The sequence below is a fragment of the Nematolebias whitei genome, chromosome 13, assembly GCF_014905685.2.
Source record: "Nematolebias whitei isolate Nwh7 chromosome 13, NemWhi1, whole genome shotgun sequence".
In the NCBI taxonomy this organism is placed as follows: domain Eukaryota; kingdom Metazoa; phylum Chordata; class Actinopteri; order Cyprinodontiformes; family Rivulidae; genus Nematolebias; species Nematolebias whitei.
In genome coordinates this window covers 24,341,871-24,352,917 of record NC_056510.1, presented here as the reverse complement: position 1 = coordinate 24,352,917, position 11,047 = coordinate 24,341,871, and the positions used below count along the sequence as shown (strand labels likewise).

At 39.2% G+C, this 11,047-nt stretch overlaps 1 protein-coding gene across 2 annotated transcripts in view; it reads left to right on the top strand.

Moving 5' to 3' along the window:
* Positions 1-9,517, top strand: part of LOC119419661 (nectin-1) — a 43,948-nt gene extending 34,431 nt beyond the window's left edge. The window contains exons 5-8 of one of the 2 annotated variants that reach the window (XM_037687024.1): positions 3,903-4,051; positions 7,468-7,567; positions 7,674-7,783; positions 8,098-9,517. In XM_037687024.1, the coding sequence (XP_037542952.1) occupies positions 3,903-4,051; positions 7,468-7,567; positions 7,674-7,779 (355 nt within the window). In that variant the 3' untranslated portion in view covers positions 7,780-7,783; positions 8,098-9,517. Of the gene's footprint in view, positions 1-3,902; positions 4,052-7,464; positions 7,568-7,673; positions 7,784-8,097 lie in introns of both variants that reach the window. The other variant, XM_037687023.1, reaches the window with a different exon arrangement.
* The last annotated feature ends 1,530 nt before the right edge of the window (positions 9,518-11,047 follow it).

Here is an 11,047-nt window from a genome sequence, read left to right as displayed (position 1 = left end):
ACCAGGGTATATTATGTCTTCATAAACTTCCAGAATTTAAATTGTATATTTTTGTATATTTTTTTTCTCCATGAACTCTCCCTGCTGGACAGAAAATACTCCCCAGTAAATTAGTGTAGGGTGATTTCAACATGTGACTTCCACACATGTTCTGTCTCAGGAGCTCCATGTGTTTCACCAATCTGTGTGCGCCCGAACTCTGACCTTCATTCAACAACGTTTCTGATGGCCTACTGTGTCTGCTGGCCTGAAGTCACTCATCTCGTCTCGTCTCATGTTGACTCTTAAGATATTTGAACCCCTCAATTTAAAGAGTATGAGCTAAAGATCCCAAAAGCCTTAGTTAGGATGAGGAACTGAAGGTTGCACCCCCCACATCAAAAGGATTCAGCGGAAGTATCTGATTAGTGTTGCTTTTTTAAGGTTTCCCAGATGTTTTCCACAGGGAGGAGACCTTGGAGCAGACCGAAATATTGTTGACTGAGATTATATAGTCCTCTCTGGCTTGGGAACACCCAGTTTTCCTAATCAACACTCTGAGGATGGAAAATGAAAGGCAGAATGTCCTAACGTGGAACCACACCTGTTGCTGCCTTCTTTTAATCAGCTGTTCTGTATTTCAAGCATTCCTTAGCTTTTGTTCTTTATAATCTCCTTTCCCCTGCTCCTCTAAACAGGCACCAGTGGGATTAAAGTAGAAATCCCATAATTTACTACCAGTTGAACATAAACTGCTGCTGTGAAAATGTTTAATGTTTTTTGGGGACTTTTGGAATATTCCGTTTCAAGCTGAAAAATTAATAACAAAGACTTAAAGAGTTTAATCTCATAAAAACCTGCAGCCAGAGTGTCGCCATGAGATCAGACAGTAAACAAAGTATTTAATCCAACGTTATAAAGTTTAGTCTTGTGACAGATGTCAAGATTCCCAGATATAATTCAAAATAATAACCGAGGTTGTAATTCTCTTGCTATGGGTTTAAATGTGTCAGCTCCTTAAGCGTCCTGAATAAATAAAGTTTGGGGATATGAATAAATGAAATTTTAAATAACTAAAATGATTTATGCTTTTGTTTTGTTTGTAGTTTTGAAGCACTATGATAACTGCCTGGCTTCACATTCTACACGATGCTTGTTAAATCTGATTACTTTAAAATTCACAGTTTTATGTTTAAAAAAGAGGGAGGACTGAATTGTTCTTTGTACTATTCAACCTTTTTTTTTTTACAAGTTAATCCCATTGAGCCTCTGGGACTCTTTTACAGGAGAGACCTGATTTTAACAAAGTGATGACAACAGTGGACAACAAAGACAAGAACAGACAATAATAAAGGATATGTAGATTTTTTTTTAAATTTTTTTTTTTAACAAATGAAAATAAAATGGTAATTAAAACGATAAGTAAAAAGAAAATTAGCGAAAAAACAGCTAGGTTGTAAGGTGGTGTAGAAAACTAAAAGCAGGAACCTTTTTGTAACCTTTTGAAATTGTTGATTCCGCCTCTTGTTTCCAAAACAAGTAATGAACTTTTAATGTTCTGTTTATATAGGCTTCGCTCTTTAAGGCCATCGCTAGTGGGTTTATCCCTTCGTGCGCAGCGCAGCACTGAAAACTTTAGTCCACACCACCTGCTGTGTGGGCCTCACCCCCAGTCCGTATAAATTACGGTGAAACCGGGTAATCGGCTCCCATTTTTTCTTCAGCAAGCAACCAGCACTGCTTTTACAAGAACACGATGTCCAGCACCATCCGCCTGTGCCCGTCCTGCCAGACCGGCTACATTTTGAGTTTTGACCGGCATGACATCTGTGAAGGATGCCTGGGTCCCCGCCACGCCGACCTCGTCGTCTCCTGCCGTCCCTGTGACCTCCTCCCTCCTGAGGAGAAGCAGAGACGAGCAGCCTTGTTCAAGGCTAACATCGAGGAGTGCCTTTCCGTGGCGGGGGGACTGTTCGCTGGACGACGCCATTGCCTTTTTTGACGCCGAGTCACGGCGACGTCAGCAGCAGCCCCGCTGCTCATTCCCTCCTGGAGAGTGTAGTGTCATAATCCAGGAGGCGGCTGACATGAAGGGACTTTCCGTCCCTCTCCTCCCCCCGCCCAGATCGAATGATCTAGCGCCTCTCCTCCTCTGCTTCCGCCTCTTGTTTCCAAAACAAATAATGAACTTTTAATGTTTTAATACCTGACGCATCCTTACACTTCTATGCCGACGACACAGTTGTTTATTGTCGAGCTAAAACAGTTTCTAATGTTTTCCAGCTTTTACAATCCTCTTTCGACATCATCCAGTCTGATTTATTCTGTCTCAAACTCGTGCTAAACGCTGATAAAACCAACGGGATGTTGTTTTCAAACAGGAAGTCCGTCCCAGCAGTTCTTCCTTCTATTTTATCTTCGAATGGTGTTCTTATTGAGTTTGTAGAGTCTTACAAATACTTGGGTATCTTGGTTGATCCGCATCTCTCTTTTAAGCCTCATGTTGAAAACTTGGTAAAGAAACTGAAAGTTAAACTGGGTTTCTTTTTCAGAAATAGATCCTAACTCTGAACGCTAGGAAACACCTTGTAACTACGACTTTCCTTCCCTCCAATGATTACGGTGACATAATTTACATGAACGTCCTACAAGCTGCAGATGTTGGATGCTGTCTATCATGGTGTGCTAAGAATCATAACTGGCTGTAACTACCGTACCCACCACTGCACCCTGTATTCACTGGTTAACTGGTCATCGTTAACTTTACGTAGACTCTCTCACTGGTATATTTTCATCTTTAAATCACTTCTTGGTCTGTTTATTAATCTTTATTTAATCAGTCAAATCCCGTTGAGATCACAGATCTCTTTTGCAAGGGAGTCCTGGGTCTGATGGCAGCCTAACATGCATGTTTTTGTTGCCTTCATACAATTCCTCACTAGTGAGTGCAGCTAGAGCGTGCACTCTCAGGACATTATTACCTGCAGTGTTCCCTCAGTATGGACTGAACTAGACAAAAGGGCCTTCTCCTACTCTGCTCCTGTTTCCTGGAATATCTTGCAAAAACATCTGAAGCTCTCGATCTTGACTTCTCTAAGGGATTTTAAAAAACTGCTGAGTTCATGGCAAAACCAACGCAGACATGTTCCTGCATTTATTATTTTACATCATTTTGTAACGTAGCCATTTTTTTGTTTTTGTTTTTTGTGTCATTTTTATACATTTTCTTCTATTTACCGTTACTTCTCATTTTAAATGCTTTTTAATGATTTTTTATTGTTTGTACCTCATCTGTGTTCGTTATTTAAAACCGGTCTCTCTTGTAAATGAGTCCCCGAGGCTCAATGAGACTAACCTTTATAAATAAAGGCTGAATTCATTCACTCAACCTGACTGACTGACTGAATGAATAAAAAACTGTCATTGTTTCAGTTGTTGTGCATGAGAAAGAGCTTCATGCGAAGTGAACTTGTTCAACTTTCTGTATCCTTTAAATAGAGTGTGGGCGGGGGGGGGGGGGGGTCTTTTTACTGTTTCTTCTCTGGAGCTTTACATTTTTTGTGTCAGAAGTTGAACAAAATCATGTGTTGCACTGAAGCTTGAGTCTGGTTGTTTCTGAAATGATGTTCTGTCAGACAGTTATACAAAGTAGGCACTTTATCAGCCATGCCGCCAGTCATAAGGCTCAAAATGTGCAAAAAAGGGCAGATGTTTTTAATCCAAGTTAGGCTAATATTAGAACAGATCATACTTTTTAAAATCACCAACTATTTTTTCTAAAAAAAATAAAATTAAATAAAAAAAAAAAGTCTAGTAAAGATATGCTGTAGAGTTATGAGAACCATTTCTGCTGTTCTTATTTCTAAGCGGTGTGTACCTTTTCATCTGTAGGTTTAATTTTAGATACGGTTTGTTTCTTGCAGAAATGGACAGCCTTTACCTCCATCTGTCAGTGCACGGGGTGCATTGCTGCAGTTTACAAGCATGACAGCTGATTTAAGTGGCCTCTATCAGTGTGAAGCAACTAATGAGCATGGCAGCAAGACAAATTCCCTTTATGTGCATGTCACAGGTGAGGAATTGGTTCTGGAGATTTTCAAATGTGCTGTTGATGTGTTTTGAATTAACTCTGTTTTGTATGTTTTGAGCTGAGTTTCTGAGGATTTTAAGCTGGTAATGTGATTGTGTGTCTGTTTGCTAAATATCTCTTGTTTATCAAAAAGTCTTGTTTAGATTTGATAGCATCTGCCAAGTTTCGTTTGTGCATCTAAGTACAAATCCACTCAGAAGACATATATATATATGTATATATATATATCAACATGCTTTTTCCTGTTGGATCATGGGAAAATGGTTGTTTTCTATCTTTGTCTTAAAGTTTTTTTTTTTCCATTATTATTATTATTTTTTGTATGTGGAGCATGCAGATAAAGTCTGACCAGATCCAACCATTTCTTATAATTTACAGAAAATGTTTCAAGGTTCAAAGTTCTTTATTGTCATTCGCACCACATGTGGTACATGAGGTGGAACAAAATTGTGTACTCAAGGTCCCAGTTACACCCAATAATAGCAAAAATACAAAGAATACAAAGAAACAGTATACAAGGATTTAAGATATATGCTAAACACGAACAATGTAAAATAATACGTTATATTAAACAGCAGCCTGAACATGAGTTTGTACTGAGCAGATGGGTATGAATGAATACAGCTGTTGATAAATAATGTTAAATTATTATTTTTAAATATGTGTTTCTGTTAACTGATTTAATATATGAATATTTCTGTTCAGTGCCCTGAGACGACTTCTGTTGTGACGTGGTGCTGCATAAATAATCTGAATTTAATTAAATGGAAGAGCTCAGCAGCACAGATAAGTCACATATCACCAATTAAACAGGCATTACAGTGATTTTCCTGGTTAGGGATTTATGAGTTTAACAGCTTCAGGGTAAAAGCTGTTCCTCAGTCTAGTGGTTCTACACTTAATGCTCCTTAATCTCCTTCTTGAGGGGAGCAGGCAAAAAGTGTGTGTGCTGGGTGAGTGGGGTCCTTCATGATGCAGGTGGCCGTCTTCCTGCATCTAAAGGTGTAGTTGTCTGTGATGGTGGGGAGACTGACTCTAACAGACTTCTGTGCAGCCTTCACCACTCTCTGCAAAGCTTTTTTTTTCCTGCAGCTGTACAGCCTCCATGCCACACGTTGATGGTGGAGCACAAGATGCTCTCCACTGCACACCTGTAGAAGGAGGTGAGGACTGAGCTTCCCAGACCAGCTCATCTCAGCCGCCTGAGGAAGTGGAGTCTCTGATAATCTTTCTTGATCAGGCAGGTGGTGTTGTTGCCCCAGCTGAGGTTGTCATTCAGGTGCACACCCAAGTACTTTTAGCTGGAGACCAGTTCCACTGCAGATTCCCGGATCTCTTAACTGAAATGTTTTGTGTGTCAACAGACTGAGACAAACTGACATCAACTGTCATCCTTTCTCGTTTGCACTAAGTAAACACATTTTTCTGTGTCTGATCAAGCACATAATCAAATCGTATTAATGATTTAATCATGCTAAAATATTTATTGACTGGACATACACAGAACAGTCTTTTGATAAATGTGTAGATTGATTTGAGGAAGTGTGTGTCCAACTAAAAAAAAAGCAACTCAGGGCAAACTGGGAGCACACGCAAGCATCGAATGGTTGACTGAGAAACCAAAAATAGCTGTTTTGTGGAAAGAAATGAGAGGGTTTGGTTTAGTCTCCAGTGAGTTACAGTCAAGGGCGTCAGAAGCATCCGTAATGTGGGGGGGGACACAATGATGTGTGTAGGTGTGTGCACGCGTGCACGTGTGTGCGCACGTAATAAAAGGTGTTCACTAGTGAACAAAAAAGCAACATTTCACCTAGATTTCCTTTAATTCCACACATTTAAAGGATGTTTCTCACCAAGTTTGTGTAAATTCATCTGTGGGTTTAAAGACATTTTCAATTTAATACACTTTAATACAGAGCATCAGGTCGGCACTATTTGTCTTTATAGAGAAATAAAAAACATCACCACTGGACTTTTTTTACTTATGTTCAACACTGCTCATCTAGATGATGTTTCTCATGAAGGTTGAGGACAATAAGGTGTGGGATTTTAAAGACATTTCAACTTTATTGCACCTGAACATACAGCGTCTCTTACACCTGCAGCATCACACTTACTGCTAAGCTAAGATACTACAGACGTAGCGCTCCACTTCTCTCCTCCTAACATGAATATATGTTTATTATCAACCCCCTGGTCAACAACTGCCCGTGCTAAGCTGCTAAACTGGCGAGCGAGCAGCACAGGTACCTCCACCTCCTCCACCTGTGCGCGTTTTCTGCTGAGGCAAGAGGCAGGAAGGGACGGTGGAGAGTTGGAGGTAACCAGGAAAACCTGGAGTGGAGTTTTAGTAGCTTGAGTATTCTCTTATTAATCAAGTGGAATGGATTTGTTCACGAAGAAAGAGAAACTGCGCCGCCTGAACTAATGTTTTATAGTAAAAGTAGGGGGGTCCAAATGAATGTTTTTTAATGTGGGGGGGACTTGTCCCCTTCACATATAATGGTTGCGACGCCTATGGTTACAGTCCCCCCAAAACAGTCAGGCATATTATAAGAAATACTCCTTTGATGTTGTGTGGGTTTTTTTTTTAGTGTCTTAAATTTGAAGGCACTACACAGACATTTTTTACAACTCATTAGGATGCTGGATCAACCTTTATTTATTTTACAAACATTTAAATGGTGCAGAGAGTGAGAGAGTGAATGTTTGTCCGTCTCGTTTGTCTCTATGTGTCCCTGTGATAGACTGGAGACCTGCCCAGTGTGTCCCCCACCCTTCACACAGTGATGACTGGATATAAGCACCAGTGACCCCCGCAACTCAAAAAGGAAAAAGTGGGTAAAAGATAATGGATGGAATGTGGACTTCCAAGTTAAAAAAATAAATAAATAAATCACTGTAATGCAACTTTGATTATGTGCTGCTGATTATCTGTGCTGCTGATCTCATGCTGCTGATTATTTCATGCTGCTGTATTCATTCATTCATACTCATCCACCCACAAAGACTAATGTTCGTGCTGCTGTTGTTCGGTGTATTGTTTCCACCATTAGTGTTTAGTTTATATCTAAGTGTATATTAGATCCTTATTTACTGTTTCTTTTTACACTTTATATTTTTTCCTATTCTTGGATGTAACTGGGACCCTATGTACACAATTTTGTTCCATCTCATGTACAACATGTGATGGGAATGACAATAAAGAACCTTGACCTTTAAACTTTCTGAGATGATTTGTTGTAGATTCACATGCAGGTTAATCTCACTCTCCTCCCACTGGAAGCTCGTTTTGGACAATATTTTGTCAAACAACAACAAAAAAACCAGGATGTACTCTGAGTCTGTGAACAAAAGTCATTCTTACGCTGTTTGTATTTTTGTGTCTTGTTTAGCAGTTGGGGGAAACGTTTGCTGGATCTTGTTTGGGCTTCTTCTTTCCCTTACTCTCATCGTTGCTGCTTATTTGTGCTTTAAAAAGTCTGAGACATTATCAAGGTATTAACTACAATAGCTGTGCAAACGCCTCAACATAATGTGCAATATTGCTGCTATTAAAGGGGTAAAATATAATACACAAATTAAGGAATGCTTTTCTTGTTAGGTTTCCATTCTTTAGCCAACGAAGGGAGCAGCAGGTTCCAACACATTCACTAGAAGGCGATTCACCTGAAGAACAGTTACCACATACTCAAGACACATCAAACTAAACCTGTAAGTGATTTGATCAAAGTTCACGGCAATTTTGTCATCTTTAAAGTTGTTTGTGTGTGTGAAAGCCTTATGTAATTACAATCTCTTTTATTATAAAATAATAGTTTATTATATAGTTATTTTTACAAGCAGAACCACACACATCATATCTATTTGAAAAAAAAAACAATATGGTTATTTGTCATTGAAAATGTAACTTTAGTTTTGAGTCTTCGTGCCTGTGTTCTTTTATTCATGGTGTGTATTTCCCAATATTTTATCGGCCTGTGCAAATTCAGTTTGAGACTAATCCGGTGTGTAAACTGTGTTGACAGCAGTTGAAGCAACAAGACCAAGCAACAAACGGGCTGCAGGAATACAAAGCCGTCTCCATTACTCTTGACCTGTCAGTCTATGCAGTGGCTTAGTGTGCAGTTTGTGTTGTGTACACACACCTTGGTGTATTTGGCAGAGTGATCATTCAAAAATGGATGTCAAAGGTAAAGTCAGAAACCCATGTGCTCTTCACACATCTTTCATCACATTGATGCAAAAATGGTTAAGTTTTACTGTAATTCTCCTGAAGAAGCTGAGAAAGCATTGTTTTACATCACCGTGGGATTGTACGCTTAATCAGCTGATTTTCACATCTACTGACGGAGAAGGCAAATGCAAGACTTGTTGAATCTGTTTTGACCAATATTTGCTTCAACGTACATCAGCTTCGGTTGCCCAACAACAGGAGAAAATGGCACAGTTTTAATTTATTTGGTTTATGAAGAATGGCGTTTATTTTTATTCATTTGTTCGATGAAGAATTCATTGTCCTTTTACCCGTCAGCTACAACTTACACATTTTCAATTGTTCTAACAGGTTGTGTAGGTCCTGGTGAGCGTAGCAGGGCGGTTCATCCTGAATCATCTTATCATCGTTTTGGAGAGGCAGCAGCTCTACCAGTTGCGCCACCGTGCTGCCTCAATTTCCTCTATTTTAAGAAATAAGAAGAAACTTCATACACAATGGAAACAGTCACGCTAATTAAAATAGTCCAAATGCTTGGGATACTATAAAAGTATAACAAAGGCAACGTGGCAACGCAAGTGGTTAGAGCTGTCGCCTCTCAGTGAAAAGGTTGTAGGATTGTCTTCTTGCCAGGAGCTTTTCTGTGTGGAGTTTTCTCCAGGCACTCCGGTTTCCTCCCACAGACTAAAAATATGCATGTTAAACTAAGAAGTAAGTGGTAGTGTGAGTAGCTGTTTGTCTCTGTGGCCCTGTGGTAAACTGGAGAACTGTCCAGTATACACCCTGCCTCTGATTGCTGGACCAGCTGCTGCAAAAACATGTTTCTTTATTCTAAGAGAAAAACATAAAACAAGGAGATTCTAGCTATATTTAAGTAAATTTATTTGACATTGGAGAAATTTAAATTCATGTATGCATGGATCTTTCTGTTCAGAAAACCCACAGCTCAAGCGAATAACTTCCCAGAAAGAGTGGCTAGCTTTATCTTTACACAAAGACATATATGAAAATGTGCAATTATCTGATTGGTCTAAGATGGAAAGTTTCAGGTTTTAGTCCCGCCCTTTCTTCGATGGTGCTCAACATTGGGCCAAGTCTTTTGGCACTGCATGTCCTCATCAGGAGTGGGCAGCACCCGCTCTTACTCTGTCTCCACTGGATTTAACTATTATTAATACAGGTTAATCCCATTGAGCCTCAGGGACTCATTTACAAGAGAGACCTGATTTTAACAAAGAGTGATGACAACAATGGACAGTCATAAAAGAAAGCATACAAATTGAGAAGAACAAGTGAAAGAAAATGTTATTAAAAAAAAGAAACAAAACAGCTAGGTTGTAAAACGATGTAGAAAACTAAAAACGTCTGCATTGGTTTTTGCCATGAACTTCAGATGTTTGAAGCCACTTAGAGAGGTCAAGGTCGAGGGCTTCAGATATTTTTGTAAGATATTCCAGGAAACAGGAGCGGAGTAGGAGAAGGCCCTTTTGCCTATTTCAGTACGCACTGAGGGAACACTGCAGGTAATAATGTCCTGAGAGCGCACGCTGTAGCTGCACTCACGCAGAGACATGTATGAGGAGATGTATGAAGGCAGCAGACCAAGAAGTGATTTAAAGATGAAAATGTACCAGTGGGAGAGTCTGCGTGAAGTTAATGATGTCCAGTTAACCAGTGAATACAGGGTGCAGTGGTGGGTACGGTAGTTACAGCCAGTTATGAATCTTAGTGCACCGTGATAGACAGCATCCAACATCTGCAGGTGCTTGTGGGAGCGTTGATGTAAACAATGTCAACGTAGTCAATGGGTTAGATGGGGATGATAGGATGATTTCATTATATGGTTTCAGGAAGCTGCAACATTTCTCACGCTAGTAGCCTTGAAACAGCCTTCTGTTAATTACATTTATCTCGTGTTTGTAGCCCAAAAGAAAGGATGTTGCATAAAGAGTCAGAGTCAGAGATTCTTTGTCATTCGCACCTCATGTGGTACATGTGGTGGAGCGAAATTATGTACACAGGGTCCCAGTCACATCCAACATTAAAATGTATAAGAAAAACAGTAATAAGATCTAAGATATGAACTAAGAAAAACATCAACTAGAATACACTAAGCACTAATAGCATAAAAGCGTTACATTGAACAGCAGCACGAACATGAGCATGAGTCTGTGTGAGCAGATGAGCACGCATGAACACATCAACATGAAACAGATCAGCAGCAACATTAAAAACGTTATTCAAAACTTTAGCTTCTGTGCTGGGAATGTGTTTGGCTGCTCCTGACTAGAAAAAGAGCTCTGTATTTAACTGAAACAGCTGCAGTCTAACTGATGAGACAAGATGCACTAAATTTCTACTCAAGAGTTTTTATCGTTTTAATTAGAGTAAAGAATTTATTATCCTAACGCTGCCCACGAGCCAGAAAGAAAAAGAGCATAGATGGAAAATATAACGGAACATTTTGTACAGACATAAAAAAGCTAAAATAAAAATGTTAATCAGATATATAAACTTTGCCGTATAGTTTTTTTTTAAACAAAGCATGCCTGTATTAAGTTTTTGTTTATCTTCCAGAAAAATTGGGTTTTCTTTATATTGAGAGTACATGTGTTTAAAAGGGCATTTAGGTAAAATATCTAAAACTTTATTACAAATTTTCACTTTATTTGCGGCTGAAAAGTTCAAAAGGTTTGATCTTAATTCTATTTCTGTAAAGACACAGATCAGTATTGAATCTCGTAACATTTCGTGGGGTTTTG